Here is an 18,237-nt window from a genome sequence, read left to right on the forward strand (position 1 = left end):
GCTTTTTGTTTTAAAAATTTATCTTGTTTCAGAACTGAAAGGCACAACCTGCAAAACTCTGTGTGAAAACATTTCTGAATAACACTTGGACAAAGCCAATAAATGAACAACCTCTGAAAATTATTGTAGGAAAGAAAAGCAAATCACACATGTATTTGAGCTGCTTCTCCTCAGCTTTGAAACAGAAAGTAAGAACACTTTAAAAATTAAGTCTCCAGCTTACTGTGGTGACAATACTCCTTTAACCCCATATGCGTTTATGTCTGCAAAAAAAACCTGAAAGGAAAATGAAAAAGATCAGGCACAGGCTCTAAACAGCAAACACACATCCTGCAACAACAGCTTAAAACCTTTGCTAGGGAGGCACTCCATTTTTCAAGGGGGCCTAAATCAAGGATTAATTTTAAAATCACTGGTTGCAATAAACTTTTTTGGTTTTTTAAAGATTGAAATAAAAATTGAAATGGCATTGTAGCAGATAACTGGATATTAGAAGAAAAGTAAGATGTAGTGCAAGATGAAACAAATATGAAAAAAATGTTGGCCATGCTGATACTAAAAGTAGTAGCATGTTGATGATTTAGGTCTCCAGAAGCTCCTTTACATTCTTAGCTATTATCTATCTCAGCTGCTGAAACCTGCTGTTTTAAAGGCATTAGAGTTGAACATCTAGTGACAGCACTTGGGTTATTTATCATTATGTATCACCCTGCTACACTATATTTTATTATACTGGATTTAAGGGAAGATAACACAATTATGGTTAATTTGCTTCTCTTCTTTATATATATAGTGTCATGACCCACCACAGCTTTGTCCCATGAGATATTTTTAACCAAAAAGAAATCCACAAGAAACTCTCCCTAAAAATTCCATTAATAACCTCTTGTAGCATGTATAGGTTGCAGGGTCTGGAACTAAGAATGTTTTAATCTCTTCAGCAAAACAATGTCTCATAATGATGTACAGGACTATTGCTGCACTGATGAAGAATCATACATAATTCAGCACCTTTCACTTGGCACCACTGTGATATCCTCATTAGCAGTGGCTCACAGTGGCTGTCAGATGGTGTCCATGCGAATGCAGGCATTATATTGTCTTTGAGATGTGCAGCTGCTTCCATGACACTGCCAGTATATAAAAACATGACGCCAGTTTGTTTTATTTAGTGCTAAACCTTCCAGTTTGTAAAAACAAGGCTGACACAGAGCCTGACATGAGGCAGTGAAAATAATTAGCTCTCATTTTCTCAGCCTCCTATTTCCTTCTCCCCGCTGTGTTCTCTTTCCACTAAACCACCACATGTCAGTCGAAATGGGAGGCAATTAGTGGGCTCATTTCAGTCCCCACAACTGTGCTGAAAAGAAAGTATTTATGATGGCACAATGAACAGCTGAAAGATTAAATAACATTTGCCTTTTGAAAAGAAAATGACTTCTAGCTAAATGGGCAATTTTTGATTATTCTCAAACAAGCTTAGAGTAGTTGGTTTTTAAAATACAAGAAAGGAAAATGAGTCATTTTTAGGTGAAAGAATCAAATAAAACTTGACACAGTAATGCAAATAACTGATGTTTTATTGCAAAATATGTAAATGTGTTATACCCTTAACAATGGCTGATGTCTCAGGTCAGGGCAGGCTGCTGCCAGCCAGGCTCCAGCAAGAGAAGGTGGCTCCACCGCCGGTTTTGTTTCAGCTGTGCAGGCAGAAAAAAAGAGGGGCGGAGGGGAGGCCTTGCGAGAGAGATGGTCTTAAAATGTACAGAAACAAAGCAAGCAGAAGATATATTTATGTTATCAGTTGCCTGGGTGCCTCCTCCGAGCCAGAGCCCGTACTCCTCTGCAAGGCAACAGGCACTGAATGGCTGCAGCTTTGCCTGGAGAAGCGCGAGGCCCTGTAACACCTACGCAGCCCAACCAGCAGTACCAAAAATATCTGTCCCCTGACAGCGCCCTTCTTCAACATCCAGCGCTGTGGAGCTCTGTGCACAACAGAGTGGCCCATAATGGTAAATACCAGGCACTGCTGTGTGTGCCCCGGGAACAGGGGCTTGCAGCAGGCAAGGCAAGAGCTCAGTGACACTCCAGCATTTACCAAAAGCTGCCCTTGCCATGTGATCAGAAGCAAACGGGGGTGTTGCAGTCGCAGGCACCATCCACATGAGCAGCCTGCTTGCAATAGCAGGATCAAGGTGGAAGCATGAAAAAGGAATCCCTTCCCTGAGGCCTGCATGGGTGCCCTCCTGTACTGTCCCCCAGTGGCATTTCCTGTGGACCACTCGTGGGGACAGTGTGCTGGAGCTGTGTGGACACCACACCCCCACTGCAGCACACGGAGGTGACTGCTCACACTCTGGGGCTTGCAGCTCTGCAAGACATTGGCTGTAGGAACAAGGGTGCACAGGAGCTCAGGAAAGGCATGGCAGGGCCACAGGACATGTCCTGCATATGCTGGGAACAAAGGCTCCTCTTCCAGGCTTTTGTCTGGATGGCACATGCCAAGCCTACAGATCACTGGGAACCTGTCTGTGCTCCTGCAGACATATCTGTGACCAAGGCTGTACAAGAGAGATATCGTGTGGAAGACAGCAAGTTAATTCAGTGGTCAAGGTATAAAAATAAATCTTTAGATTAAAAAGTCTAGAAAGTCAAGTGAGCAAAATACCTAGCTGAAAAGTCTGTATGTCTCTTCAGGGCTATGGAATAATTTCTAATAGGAATCCCTGGTCTAGCACTGCCTACACAAGCATTTTTAAAGGTCTTAGCTTGACTTTGACCTCAGTTACACATGGATGCTACAGCTGGAGCAGTCCCAGTGGAGATGATGGAGTTATACCAGTTCCACCTCTTGCAAAAACAATACATGGTCCTGAAAAGAGTCTTTGGAAGAAAATATCAAGAGTTCAGATCACCTGCACTGATCCACCTTCTTGGCAGACTATGTTATTCTGTTCTTAATGGTGGTGGCAATATTTTAATGTGGCTGTGGTTTCATTTTACAGCTTAGGTTATTTTTTGTGTCCCTTCACTGACTACTTGTTAGAATAGGAGCAAATCTATGAAAATAGCACACAAACACAGCTACTCTGATTTTTGCATTACCTATTAGTCTTTAGTAGTGAAAGCATTGTGCTTTGAGATGGAATTAAAGAGAGAGGATTTGGAAGATGAGGTTTTGAGACAAGAATAAATAACCCCATGTTAGAAAGTCAAGGTACCTGTGATTATTTTGCAAAGGAAGGATCAGAAAAAACCAATTCCTCTTCCAGCTATACTTACTGAAGAGGGTTAAAATACTCACAGAGCATGGAGACTATAAACGACTGAAAAACTGTAAAACTGCAATTTAAAATTTTATACCTTGGCTCTTGCTTCATTTTTAAGAAACTAAAGAAAGGACTTGTAAGCGTTGATATAGTGGGAGGGTGGAGAGGAACAAACAGCAGAAATGGTCTCAAGCACTTGTGAAACCGCATTCCAGTTACAACTACTTCAGTGCTGTTTTTTCGTGTAGTGCCTGCATTTTGCCAGCCTAAGCTTCTCCACATGAAGAGTTGGTCATAATGTCACTTTAAAGTAGCCTTAATCATATATTACCTTTTGCACTATACGTTTAAATAATAGCATTAAAATATATCTCAGTCAGATAGCCAAGGCTAGAAAATAGTTCACACAGTTAGCAGATGGTTTTGAAGAGGCTCTGCTCCTTACCTTGTCAAATGGAGAGAGAGACAACTGGGGGAAAATAAGGCAAAATGGTGAGCCAACTTCAAGGCTTTGTGTTTGGATATAGGTCAAATTGTGCCACTATTGGTAAAAAAGGAAAACATTCAATGGCATAGTGAAATCTGCCCCTTTGAGGACCAAAACTAAAGAATGCATCAATAGAAGGCAAAAGGACTGTAAGGCGTCCTTCTCAAGGGGTTTGGTGATTCATCAGTGTGGAGCTGACATAGCTCAGGCACCTTTCCCTGATTGGGAAATTTTAATGAGCCATCTAGGATGAGAAAGCCATTGAAAATTCCCCCTGCAGTCCTGCAAATCAGCTCAAGCCACAACTGCCGGGATTTGTTGTTTTACTCTCCATCTTGGAGTTAATTGGTGGTCCCCTGCTTTTTTTTTTTTAATTTGTGGGGAAAAAAACTCTAAATCTATCACCTTTCAGCTCATTGGGAATTGTGTACAGAAAGGTCATGAAAAGGCAGTAAATGGAAGTAACCACATAACTTGAACTACAAGAGTTGGAAAAGAAACCTCTAAAAACCAGGTTAGCTTTGCGGTGCTCACTCCTGATGCATTCAGAGAGCACAAAGGTCAACGGAGCTTTTATTGCCTCCAAAGATGCAGCTAAAAAGGGAAGGAAACTGTAATGAAATGACTGCATCTGTCAGTTGGTGGAAACCAACATAATCCCACTACAAGATGCAGTTTAAATTAGATAAAAAATATGGGGCTGGTAAAGCTGTTTACTGGGAAGTCAGTGTTTCATTCAGCATACAGAAAAGGCTGAACATTCAAATGATGTCCTGAAGCATATCCAGGAGGATCCTTGCTAAAAGGCACTGCCATTCCTAAGGCCCTTAAGTTTCTGCCTGCTGACGAAGGAAGGTGTGCTGGCTGTGCTGATGGGGCACGGCGCAGTGCCCGGGAGAGGACACCTGTGCCCTGAGGAACCATCTTCACACACAGATGGTGCTGTGCTCTTACCAGCCAAACACATCTGAATTAACCTGCACCCCTGAAATGGTTTCTGGGTCCTGGACCAGCTTCTCCAGCACTTTTATATCCAGTGGTATTGCTCTTTTTTCCGGTCATGATGCTCTCCATGGCTGTGCCCACTCCAGAGCTTTAGTTTGGACCAGGAGGCTTTTGTCCTGTGTGTCCATCCTGTCCCATGCTTGGGCAGAGACACCTCCAATGACATGGATGGGCTTGCTTCCAGGTGCAACTAGAAGATGCACTACAATAACTAAAGGGAACTTGACCCAGAAGACCAGCACAGAGCCAGCCTGGTGTAAAATCTCCCAGCATGACCTGTTCTCCTTACAGAGCCCTCCCAGCTGAGCCTAACAACCTCCCTTGCTGTACACAAGTCTAGCAGCCAACACATCACCCAGGAAACACACACCCTCAATGTGTAACCCAGATTTGAGCTTATTGCTTCTTTTTACACATGATTAGAACAGGAGAAATGCTTCTTAGCTAGGCAGCTGGTTATAGGGACTGATTAGGGTAAAGTTCCTTTGAGAAATTTATTTTTAAACTGATGTAGGCCAGCTTTTTAGCTATAAAGATGGTGGAAGGTATGATCCCAAGTGCTTCTGCTGACCCAGTTTTACAGGAGCAGGCACCACTCTTTTGCAAAAATGGGACAATAAAAGAAGTTTAAACCTTTCGATCCTGGTTTTTGCCCTATTCCCAGTTCATTTTGGAACAAATCTAGATGGCAATAGTACCTGGCTCAAAGCGGCCTCTAGGGGAGCTACAAGATTGTATCCAGGGGTTTTCAAAGAAGCAAGCTAGCCAAATTTCCTATACAGTATGTACAACACCAGTCTTTGTTAGTGTTACATTTAATGCAAATTACTTGCCCATGTTGGCCCTAGCATCCTGCCCAAAAGCTCAGACAATCTACTTCTTCCAGTCCACTTTTTCAAACTGGCTCTTCTGCAACATCTTTAAAGGCAGGTACAAGTTAACGTGCAGATCTCAGACAGATGTTTCCAGCCCAGACATATTCAGGGGACAAACTGTGCATTCCCTGGAACGGCATCACTAAGCACATGGGGTGCTGCAGCAGGGCAGCTGACAAGGAAGGCATGCCTGGCATGCAACCACAGCTTGGGAGGGAATGGCTTCCTTAGAAAAGGGCCCAACAGCACACAGAGCAGACAGAAGCAATTAGGAGCTCACAGGGAAGGCAGGACCAAATAAAAAACGTTGTCAGAAGCCTGCAGAGGTTATGTCAATACTACACAGGCCCATTGAACTAACTCTGCCCTCTCTTAACAACTCAGCTTCTGTCCCATAGACTCTGCATACAGTCTCATTTGCACATTTTGCTGTCATGGCTAAAACATCTACTCATCTTCAAACTTTAGAGGTGTTAGTACAACATGAATTTCTCTACAGTGTGCAGAGGTCTATTTGCTCCTTCTTTTGCTCTTTCCTGGCGGTGGTTGCCCACCACCCTGCACTATGGCTCACAGCCTATATTGGAAATGGAAGGGAGATATGAGCTATTTTATGGACTTTTAGTTCCTTGAAGAGTTAGTTGCACATGGGAGAGAAAAATGCACACCTACAAAAAAGCAGCTGTACAGCTGCATAAGCAACATACATTCAAGAACACTGTAACAGTCTAAGTAATTCACATAGTGATAAAGAAGATTTTTATAGGAAAGAAGTACTCAGGATAAAAGAAACAAACTAAAAAAAGAAAATCTCCTGACAAAAAGCTTTTTCAAATTGATAAAATTATTTCAGTATGAGTACAAGTTCCTACTAAGTTCAAACCTAAATGCTTTCTCTGCAAGCACCACCAAGTACAGAAATCAAGAGACTTCTGCAAACAATATGCCCTGAAAGCAAAGCAGCCAGATAACACAAGATGAAAGTCAGCCTCCCACAAGTTTAGGGTGGACACACAATGCAGATTTATCAAATACAAAAGGAAACAAATCCTGCTGTCACAACCCCTGACTCTAGCTCAGAAATGCTTTGCACACCATTTCCACATAGATGATTAATTCTAAAACCCTTGAACTCAGAGTCCATGGCAAGCTGGACAAAGAAAACAAAAAGCACGGGACAAACCTCACTCTTGAGAAAAAACAATGTGGTAGAAATCCTTTGCTGGAACATCTGGAGTCATCAATACTCCTGTTACACAGGGTGTAATGAGAGATCCTTGAACCAGCTCGGCTCGGAGCTGAGGTTTGATTAGGATGTGGCATGCTGGCAATTGCCTTTTACCAGCTGAAGTGCAGCAGTTTTGTGCAATGTGCTGCAACTACCCCTCCCTCTTTCCCCAGTACCATGAGGGCACACAGTCACCACCAGGACCAGTCCCATCCTGCCCAGCCAGCAGCCGTGCATACCATGTATTTTCCAAACTCCTCTTGGTTGCATAAAACAGTATCTCCTTTCTGCTGAGACAAAAGGAAATCTGCCCACCAACATCAGGCATATGCCACGGCTCAACTGTTTTTAATAAACAAGTTATTATTTTACACCCATTGGGATAAAAGGAACAAAATGAAATCCCAAATTACAAAAAATACAATTTAAAGAATTGTTCACAAGAAAACAAAAGCTTTCAGCCAAAACTTTCTGTGCCACTCTTTCCTTCCTTGCCTGTCCTGGGGCATGGTTCCTCATCACTGACGCAGCCCCATTTGCCACCTTGACATTCAGTTGGCACTTTCCAAAATAAGAGGATTCTCATGCCAATTTATCTTTTGTGTCCAGAAGATACTGGGCCCTCTGAGTAGGGACTCTTAATCAAACCACCTGATCTAGCACTCCCAGCTTACCTTTGGACCGTTTCCTGGCTTCAAGTGATAACCAAAGACAAGTTCAAGATTCACTACTTTCTCTATGCTTTCTTCAGCTCCACCTGCAGAATCCTGCCAAAAAAAAAGGCAAAGGTGAGAATTCACATCTACCACAACCCACTGGGAGACAGGAGCACACCCTTTGGCAGCAGAAAGGATTTGCCTTTCAGATGCTACAAGTCTGACAGGCAGCAGAAAGGAGACATCACACGCCAAGAGGGGCAAAGGCTTCTGCATGGGTTTAGGGTGGGTGGTGGATGGCAACTGGGAGATGCTGCACAGTTTCTGCTCCTGGCTGAGCTGCTCTGGCACAGTGCAGTGTCCCTGTGAGCATTGTGGCAGCCTCTGCCATTGGAATTGCAGCTGGCACGGCAAGGCGGCAATGCTCTGACTTTCATTTTCCCCTCCAGGGAACAGAGTTTTGCTATATGCAAATTCGCTTTAAGTGGATTTCACTCTATAGCTGTGCAATAAATTATGACTAAAAAAGCTACTTCAGGATTTGGGGTCTAGAATTCCTTGATTAGTTCACTGAACTAAATCAGGCAAATATTTGATCTAGCAACACCAAGGTTCCCAAACACTCTCTCCCTTTTGCATGGGTCTTATTACTGATATCAGAAAACCAGTTGATTAACGTAAGGGTGACTAGACACTAAATCATCCTTCTCTCCTATAACATTAGCAAACTGAGGAATCATGGGCTTATTCTGGGCCAGGAGTCTGCTGTTCTTCAGTGGTAATCAGCTGGTGGCAGCAGTTTGGAGGGATGGCTCTTCAAAGTAGTTTCTGATTAATGACAGCAAACTAATCACGACCAGTTGTCTTTTAATTTAATTCCACCAGCTCCATGATAAAATCTTAGAACCACCTTGAAAACAACTTTTATTATCCTATTACTTGTTCTGATGTGACCCATTGCTGCTGTTGACTCTCTGCATTTGTTCCAACCCTCTGTAGGAACTACAGCCTTGTCCTCCCCTGAATGGGGGCAAGTTGAGACATGAGAACAGTGAAATATTCATACCCGCACGAGAAGTATGTCTTATATCAACAATGAGACTTGCCTTAATTAATGGCGGAAAATCAAACAGATTTAGGTAGTCATGAGTTAACTTCTCGATAGCAGTCTAGAAAAAAAAATCAACAAAACCAGATGGCAGTTATTTAGAATCTCATCCTGCAAATACCAGCACAAAAAACAGCACAACTCCATGTGCCCTCTATTTTCCACTGTGGATACATTAGGGCATGTGTGAAGAGTTTAAAATACAGCCCTGTCCAGTAAACTGTTGTGGTAGATTGGGCCCGATTTACATTCAGAATCAGATCTGCTTAATCAGAAAAAGAGATGTTCAGGAGCTTGTTTTTGTTGTTTTTATTTATGCTCAAATCAACCCAGGAAGCTGAGATCTTTCATTCTGGACATTATTGACTTTATTAAGTTTCAATAATTTTCCCTGTAGGAAATGTAAATTAAATATATCAGTAATGGTGTGTGGGCATGGAAAAAACGGCTGATGAGCAAAAGGGGAATAAATCTGTGTGACTTATGAAGCTAAATTTGCAGGACTAGCAATTACAAGTGTCTCTTTACTAGCAAATTGTGACCTAAAATGATTGAGACTCAACAGAATTATAGATGCTGCTTTTAGCAAATCCCTTTTCCAAAGCTGACTGCCAGAAAACTGAACTCTCTCCTGTGGCTACAGTACTAGTACCATTGCTGCTGTCATGATCACATTTTCCAGACCATAATTTTCTTAACCCATTACAAACATTAGATATTTAAAACACTGTTTTAAAGCAAAGTTCTAAGAGTAAAGAAACCTGGCTGTCAATCAGCTTTAGAGTTCTCCAACTGAGTTTTGTTAGTGTAAATATGCTTTACACTATAAATGAGATCTGGAAGTTGAGAAGTTGATATTTCAGTTCAAATAACTGTTTTTGTATCTGTTTCTCCTTCAGCTAAAGAGAGCTCTCTCTGAAGATTCCCAAGCTTTTCCGCTAGGAGAATGGCTCTCCTAGGTGAATCTGTAGCAGAACTGCCATCCAGCTCACCAGAAAACCAAGAACTTTAGAGGAGTATAAAGACTACAGCACATTTTCACGCCTCATAAAATGCTCAGGTTGCTTTGAGTTCTAGATCCATATGAAGCTAGAACTCCGTTTATTTTAGATATCAAATATGTTCTCTTTTTAGCTTTGTAACGTTTTTTGTTGCTAATACTACTGAAACCCCATAGACTCTAATATTCACACTATAACCTAGTGCAACATTCAATATATGCTGATAATACCTTTAAATGGATGATGTGTCCTCTGGAAACAATTCCCATGTCCTTTAGATCCTCTTCTTCTAGAAGAAGCAATTGCTTCCCAGTGATATGATGTTCCTTAAACAAGCTAGCATAGACACTCATTTCACCAGAAGTATCGCCTTAAGATAAAAGAGGTTATTCAAAAATCCACACAGCACTTTATGGGCGGGGGGGGGGAATGAATAAATGTATATTAGTTCATAAATATAAATATGAAAGTACACATGAATAGCTTTTACCTTTTCTAGTAAGTTGTTGCATCCAGAAAAACTGCAAAAAAGAGGAATCAATCTTGAAGTTCAAATTATCACAATCTTGTATTACAGTTATTTGTAGTTCACAAGTAATCATCGTTTTTAAAATAAAATTTAAAAACATTTCTCACTTTGGGATGACTCAAGATTCACCAATGCAAGTGATTATTACTTCTATTTAGCTTTTCTAACCTGCCTTCCATTTTGCAGCCACCTTTCTCAGTTTATTGTCATGAAGAACTGAAATGACTGAAGCGGAAGCTGAGAATGTCACGTGCTACAAGGACTGAAGTGAAGGAGCCAGGGCTTTTATGGCTTTTGCACTGGCTTTCCAGACAGTCCTTTGGTAAATGTCAGCCAAACAACCCCATGATGCACAACACACAAAGAGAGTGCTTGATAGGACATTGAAACACATCACTATGCCAGAGATAAAGCACTGATGTGTCTTGTTTAGCCTTTTAGCTGAATAAAAAGGTAAAAAGCACTCAATGCCACTATTTTATATGAAAAAGAGGTTCCACACCCCCTAAATAGCCCCAAACTTTTTTCAGTTAACTGCCATCCAGGTGGCACACAGTGGGATAAAACCTGTCCAGGGTCAGGTCTTCCACATTCGTTAAAGGAGGACTCAGGAATGCCCTCCTGGTTCCTGTCAGTTCCCAGCTCCCACTGTTTTTTGGACACTGGAGAATGTGGCTGTTTCAGGAAGGTAACTCAAATTCTTAATTTACTCCTGGTCATTTCCAGGCCTTTCTGGGACACAAGTTTCACCAAACAAACAGCATCTCACCCTAGATGTTCTGATCCGGCCCTCCCTCCCACCACACCCACTGTAATTTGTTAGAGAGCTCCAGCAGCTCAAGCTTGGCCACATTAACACAAAATACTCACCACATCTTCTTCGGTCCATGCACAAATATCAAAGGAGGGCAGCAACTGTGTGAGAGATACGAATTGAAAAGAAAACCATCTGACCATTTTTCTCCCCTCCACCCAAATTTTACTCTGGTGGCCGATACTATTCTGTTCCTTTTTCCCTGCAAAGCGCAGGACTTAGGCTGTGACTTGTACTGATGTACTAAACCATTGGATTCACAGTGATCATGGGCTGGCTCCAACAGCGTGTTGGCAGTGTTAAATCAATCCTATCACTCTCTGCAGATAAAACTACCAGCAGATGTCCAACAAAAACAACTCAGGAAGCAAGAGTAAACCATCCGATGGCAAGGGACTCTAGCTGCCTCTCCTCTTGGTTCTGACACTACAGGAAGGCTTTTGCTATGGCTTTGGTACCACTTGATTTCTGCAATGAAAATAATGCTGGGGTTATGATTCCCTCCCAAATGATGGACATTTTCTGCAAAAGGAAGGGAAAATTTCACTGGACAGCAGCAAAAACAGAATTTGGAGTCTGGCCACTGCAGATTGTCTTCCTGTCCATGTACAGACAAGTCTCTCTTTGTTTCTGCCAATGCTTTGTAACTGCTCCCCTAAGGCTGGGGGAGTACAGCACTTCCCAGCCTCCTCCTACATTTTGTTGGATGCAAGATGGTCTTAGCTCTTGAAGCACTAGGAAACCACTGCATTAAACAAAATTCTGGGATGATCTGAAAACTGACAGAGGAGAAGATGTCACTGTGACAGTGATTGCCATTTTACTCATTCAGGTATATGGTATCCCAAGCTTCACCTTCTTCGCATTTTCTCCAGCTTAAAGGGTTAAGATTAATTGCTGTAGATCTGTATTTGGACAGTTTGGACAGTCAGCGTCTCCCAGAAGCTTCATATCATGGTGTAGTTGCAAACTCTTTTGATGTAGATAACGGTAATTTACGAGAGACTCAGCTCGGTTACCCACGAGCCCCCAAGGCTTTGCCACCTGCTCCGGAGAGCTCTGCCACCCCCAGGTTCCCCAGCCCCCACCCACAAGCCAAGCATGTCCTCCAGCTGCACACTAACAGCAACCTGCAGCCTGGGCAGAATGCTGTGAGGCAAAAGTACTGCTGGGAGCAACACTTAAGTACAAGGAAGGGCAAGTGGCAATCGTGAACACCCTCAGGAGGCCATGAGCTGTGCCTTTTGTAGGTACTTCTAGTCAAACTGGCTGGTGCTGCAGCAGGAGCCTGGTACAATAATTTGTACAACTGAAAAATTTACTGCAGAAGTCCGATAATGCATTTTTAGATGTACAGTGGGTTTTTTCAGCTTTCTTCATGTTTAAATATAACCAGTGGCAGCATAGTTCTGTATTCTTTCTTTTTTTTTTTTTTTTAATGGAAGAATAAAGGAGAAATGTCACACAGTGAGTAATACAAAAAAGTGACTTAAACCAGCAGACAATAAGGAACCTCTTGGAACACCAGCGTTTTACACAGTGACACAAATGCATAAAATTTACTGTCAAAATGTTTATTGCAAAATAGAAGTTTGGAACAAAAGAGAAGCAAGGGAAAAGTTCACATCAAAAGAAAGTTTAGGACACCAATCAAGGAAATTTAATACACTGTATGATTTCTTTTTGTTTGTTTGCTTTGGTTTTACACTGGAAAATTGAATCCACAGTGTGAATAAAACAAGACATGGTATGTCAAGTGCAATAAGGAAGATAACTGACACTGCAAGATTTTACCACACAGAAGTGTAACATTGCATGTTCCACACAAATTATATATTCAGTTTACAGCACAAGAATCTTGGCATAGGCATTGCGCTCAGCTTTGCTTTTTCAGAAGGGAAAATGAAGTTTTCTAACACTGTGAAAATATTTTCTATTCAAATTCCATCAGATCAAACTTGAAGTGTAAGTAGCATCGACTCCTATTATTCAGTACAAAACTTCTTCAGTAGTGCAAAAGCAAGAAATGCAGTGGACTATATCTGACTTTAAAAGGCATATGAATATTTAGCACACAATATAAAATGTTGAAAGAAAGTTGTTGGTTCTACAGTTTTAAAATTAGATCTTCACACATCAGAAATCTCTGTGCAGATTTTACAGTGTACACTAAGTCGAAGCCTGGGGGAAAGGTCTCTCCTCCAGATTCCTACCAGTACATTTTAAGGGCTGTGAAAATTACTAAATGAACTTACTTTATCTACCTGAACGTTCTACCTAGGACTGTAGTTAAAACCTCTGCCAAGTCAGATGTCTTATTAAAAACCTGTAAAAGCAGCCTGATTACAGAAAAAGGAAGTACAGCACTAAAGATGCACAGTAATACTGCTGAATATTTAACAGCTATATGCACGTTACAGATCTATTGCTACTGCTGAGAGCAATACCCATCATTACTGCATCAGATTTTTAACTCAGAATAAACACTTTAAAACCCAGAAGGAAAGGCAATCAACATCTAAGAAAACCTCTGGAACAATAAGCAAATGACAAGTCAAGAACATGACTGTGTGACAAGAGGCCACGCCAGACCTCACCTCCAGGAAGCGCCTCCCATCCAGAGGGGACAAGCTCCATGTCAGGGAGCACACAATGGCTGCCGATGCAGCACACCTACACACTGTACCTTAAGGCACTTGCTACTCCAAGAAATTAGTGATGTCATCATCACAAAAATGACTAGAACAAAAGTTTTCCTCCATTAAGTCCCCTTTCCATTTTTTTTCACCACTGCTGAAGGAAAAGAAAGGGAGTTGGGAGATGGGCATCCTGTCTTGGTCCCAGCTGACCATGCATCTTTTAAGCAAGCCAAAAGTCGATCCTCCCCATTCTTCTCTGAGGCCATTTACCCACTTAAGTCAATGTTTGCAGTGCAGCAGCCTGGTAAAAATGAGAAGTTCAGGCCTGGTTCTTACCTTTCCCCTCCACCAAATGCAGCGATTTTACTGCAAATACCTTCAGGGTTTATGGAAGGCAGCGAAAACTGGGAACCCAAAAGACCTGGCATGGCCTAGTGAGCTGAGAGGTGTGTACAGGAAGGCTTTTGGTGGTTTGTTCTGGTTTTGGTCCAGAGCAGCCAGAGAAATGCCTTCTGGGTTTGGTTAATGCTTTCATAAGCTGACACACTGTGGCTGTGGACTGTTCTGGAGATGCATATAACCTGGTGATGAGACAGGTAGAAGATGGACTGGGATACGCTGCAGAGCAAAATCAGGTATGGAAGATGAAATACTCTGACCTCCTCCAAACACCATACCTGCCCACCAGAGCCACTTTTAAAGCTTTTATCTAGTGAGAAGCATTTCAGAGGCAGAAACAACACAGCTTGATTCTCACATACGATATTCGGCTTGTAAACTGGAGACATCTGGTATGAAACTCATCCCAGGAAAGTAAAGATGTGACCAGTACCACTACTTTTTCAGTAAGCACAGCCAATATCCTAAGTATAACACTATCTCAACCGCATCAGAAGACTTTGACGAGTTAGTACCTTACCTACAATTCAGAGATGACTTTTGCTACTTCAAATGAATGGGGAAGTTTTACAAGAGCTTTAATTTTCCCTTAATACAGTTTAATTTGCTTTGACAAACAACATGAGGAAAGAAAGGCAAAGAGGAAAAAAATCCATCTTGTTCCATTCAAAAATACTGAAACAAGTAGATAGTAGAAATTACTACAAGCACGTTACCACATTCTGATGATATTTGCTGATGTAAGTTACACCCCTGGGTAAGCACAAAACCTTGAAGACAGACTTAAACCTTGTGATTTTGCAACTACGAAAATCAGTGTCATACTACTTAACTATTTTTATTTCTGTAAAGATTAAAGAGTGAATTTACAAATTCAGTTAAAACCCACACAAACATAAATGTGCATGAAGTGCTCTGAGATTGTCAAACACCAAAAAAGTGCAAAATATCAATGCTAGGAACAGATTTTTTGGGGTTTTTGAATTCTAAATGTACTGAACCAAATTTTGTTTTCAGTTGTACAACCCTACACAGCTTATGTGGTACAGTAATTCATGCACAATGACACACATCTTAAGATCTAAAGTGCACATACTACATGACACAAATCCATCAAATTTGGCTGAGTGCAAAGTGGCAGTTACAAAAATAGTATCATTGCTGTGGGTGTTAGCAGACGTAGACTTACAAAAATAGTACAAATCTGCACTGGAAAAGGCTATTTGTTTTTATTTCCATGTCATTATTTGCCCTTCCAAGTCTCCTCTTCTCCCTCAAATCAGGTTGCTCTGATGGACCCAAGAAGCCATCCCCACCTGAGCCGAAGGAGTTCCTCCTTGGGATACTTTGTACATGTACCACACCATTTAAATTAAAATTTCCTCATGAGAAAAGCTTCCAGATACAAGAAGGTTAACTTCACATCAATATATTTGCAACTGTTTGGAAGAAGGTTAAATGACATCCTGCAGGAGCTACGCATCTCGGCTGGGTCTAATCCTGTGCAACCTGAATGGAGTAGGCCAGCTTGAAGCGCAGCACTTGCCAGACCAGTGCTGATGCTCAAGGATAAAACAATTCTTTCTCACAACCCAAAGAGGTGCCTACTCTAGAAAAACTCCTTCAAAGAATTTTGTTTTGTTAAGTGAACATGTAATGATTTCAGGCCTGCTGTTATCTAATGTATCCATTTTTCTCAAAGCTATCCACCAAACATGATAACATGTAGGTTAGAGCTGTGTAACAGGCAAGCCTATAATTAAAGAAGCCACTCAAAACCAGAAGTTTTCATAAAAGAAACCCTTCCAGTAATTGAGAATGGAATTTTGATGGCTTATTCCCACTACTGCTGAACTACACAGTAACATTTTTCTTTTGAAATGCTGCCCTTCTTCCTTGGCAAATATTTTACAACATCTTCCTTTCTAACCTGCATCTGTGTTTGCACTGGTTTCCCTCCCTCCTTCTGCATCACTACTAAAGGGGTCATCAGGAGAAACATCCTCACTGCTTTCAACATAAGTGCCTGGCAGGCAATTATTGCAGCAGATTATTACACACTGAATTTTATGGTAAGCTGTAACAGCAGCAACAATACTTTAAAAGAAAGGTAGCTGCAAAAAACAGGTATGTAGAGACTAGTAAATATTCCTGATGTTACTGCCATCGGAAAATTTCACACAAGCCACAGTAGTAGGGCCCGAGCTGAAATGTCATAGCAGCTTCTCTTTGTCCTTTTCTAAGGATGGCACATGCTGTTTAGGAGATACAACAGAATCAAAATTTACAAACACCGATTTTTGCTCTCAGGTACAAGAATAAGTCCATCAAAGTTAATGAGGCTTCATGGATTCACATCAACATAACTGAAAATTAGCTTCTAGATCACAATATCTGATAATAGATGCAGAGGTCTGATTGCAGTTTACTTTGCTAGCGTGAATTATATACACATGCACATACACGTGAGGGGGAAAAAAGAACATTTATACAAATCATCTACTAATAGGGATTATCTGGGTTCTGCTGCTATTCAATGTTTAAACCTTATATTTAACTAACCCCTCTCTTCCCCCCCAAGCTTCTCTCTTCCTAGAAACCTATTTGTGACTTCCCACAATGCTGCCTTGAAAAGGGCATTAAATTAGAAACACAGCAAACACCTTCACTACACCAGTATGAAAGAATGGATGCAGAGAATAGCAAATCTGGAAGTACAAGTATATGCATATGATTGACAATTAAAGGAGTAAGGGAAATGACAAAAAACACAAAAGAAAAATTTGAAGTACATTAATGGCATTAAAGGCATTGAAGTTTCTCCCAGTGTTTCCAGATCTTAAATTTATCAAGCCATAGTTTCTGTAATCAGGCATTAGGAATTATAGATATAATCATGGTTCTTAAAATAATAATAATCTCAATTAGTTTGGAAAGTTTAGTTCCAAATTTCATCAAAGCAGAAATAAGTCAGCACAATCGAAACAAAAACAACATATCTTTCTACATACAAATATGCTCAGCCTGGAGAAGATATTTTTTGTTGTTGTTTGTTGGTTTTTTTGTTCTTTTACAGGATTTAAACAGACCAAACTGACATGATTCTTGTTCTAGAACTTTATTGTTTTGCTTTGCTAAAACGATTTCAGGGTTACTTCTACAACTTATTTCATTCGCTGCTATCATCTGTGTCATCAAAATCATCATCATCATCATCGTCATCTGACCAGTCGAATTCACTGAAACCCAAAGCCATGTTGATTTTCTTCCCTTTTCTCATAGAGGTGGTTTTAGAAGAATTCTTTTTGGCTTGCATGTTTATCTGCATTCCAGAATGCAGGACAGATCCTGCTTGGTTCAGAGAGAAGATATCCCCAAAGCCCGTCATCATCAAGGCCTTCAGACTTTGGTTCATGCCAGCTACCTCCCCGTTACTTGTTGCTGTGATCTGACATGACATCTCTGCACTGTTTGACTCCTCTGTTTTAGATTCAAAGTAAGACTCCTGAGACATTCTTGCAGCAAGAGGTAAGAAAAACTATTTAAAGGAGGAAAGGACAGAGCAAAAGTGAAAGTTAGAACCAATTTAAAAATCAAGGAAAAAGACACCACCAGATTAGTCAGCAATCAACAGAAAGCATACGATTAGTGAATCTAAACATGGAGGTCAAGTAAGAATTCATTAAAACAGACAGCGTCCTTCTGGGGTCATTGTTCTTAAAACAAAGTGCAAAATCACTGAGTGGCATGGCAAGAACCACAGGCAACAGAGCTTTCATGACAAAAGAAGGTTCAAACTCTTCAATCCTTCATTCTGTACAGCACTAAACAGAATACAACATTTCCCAACCAGGTGGACTGGTTCCAAGGCAATTGGAGCTGCTTAATTCAACCGGATTCAGGATTGAAGAATAAATCAGGTTAAGACCAGAGAACCCAAACAAGCTCTGCAGTTTGTGTAGGAGTAGGAGCCCCTAAATATCAGAACTGAAAGCCACAGCAGACTGGTTTTGAGTGTATGCTCAAAAGAAGAGAAAGGGTCACCCTGCAACAGCCACGATCAGAAATGAGTCTCTCACCAATGCAAGGACAGGAGAACCAGCCTCCAGCCTGTACCAGCACCACACTTTCAGAAGCCATCCCAGGGACAAGCAGGCAGGGGAAGAGAGGTGGTTTTGGTCAGCTCATCAGCTTCTTCAGCTTTTTTTTTTTTTTTTTTTCTTTAGT

General features: G+C 41.2%; 1 protein-coding gene across 2 annotated transcripts in view; it reads right to left on the reverse strand.

The window, feature by feature from the left end:
* Positions 1–18,237, reverse strand: part of MAP3K20 (mitogen-activated protein kinase kinase kinase 20) — a 93,112-nt gene that overhangs the window by 14,767 nt on the left and 60,108 nt on the right. Inside the window, exons 12-16 of one of the 2 annotated variants that reach the window (XM_032114872.1) lie at positions 11,029–11,073; positions 10,120–10,150; positions 9,860–9,999; positions 8,627–8,689; positions 7,539–7,631 (exon numbers count right to left, since the gene is read on the reverse strand). In XM_032114872.1, coding sequence (XP_031970763.1) covers positions 7,539–7,631; positions 8,627–8,689; positions 9,860–9,999; positions 10,120–10,150; positions 11,029–11,073 — 372 coding nt within the window. Of the gene's footprint in view, positions 1–7,538; positions 7,632–8,626; positions 8,690–9,859; positions 10,000–10,119; positions 10,151–11,028; positions 11,074–12,525; positions 17,549–18,237 lie in introns of those variants that run through there. The other variant, XM_032114873.1, reaches the window with a different exon arrangement.

This window comes from Corvus moneduloides, chromosome 7 (assembly GCF_009650955.1).
Source record: "Corvus moneduloides isolate bCorMon1 chromosome 7, bCorMon1.pri, whole genome shotgun sequence".
Lineage (NCBI taxonomy): Eukaryota > Metazoa > Chordata > Aves > Passeriformes > Corvidae > Corvus > Corvus moneduloides.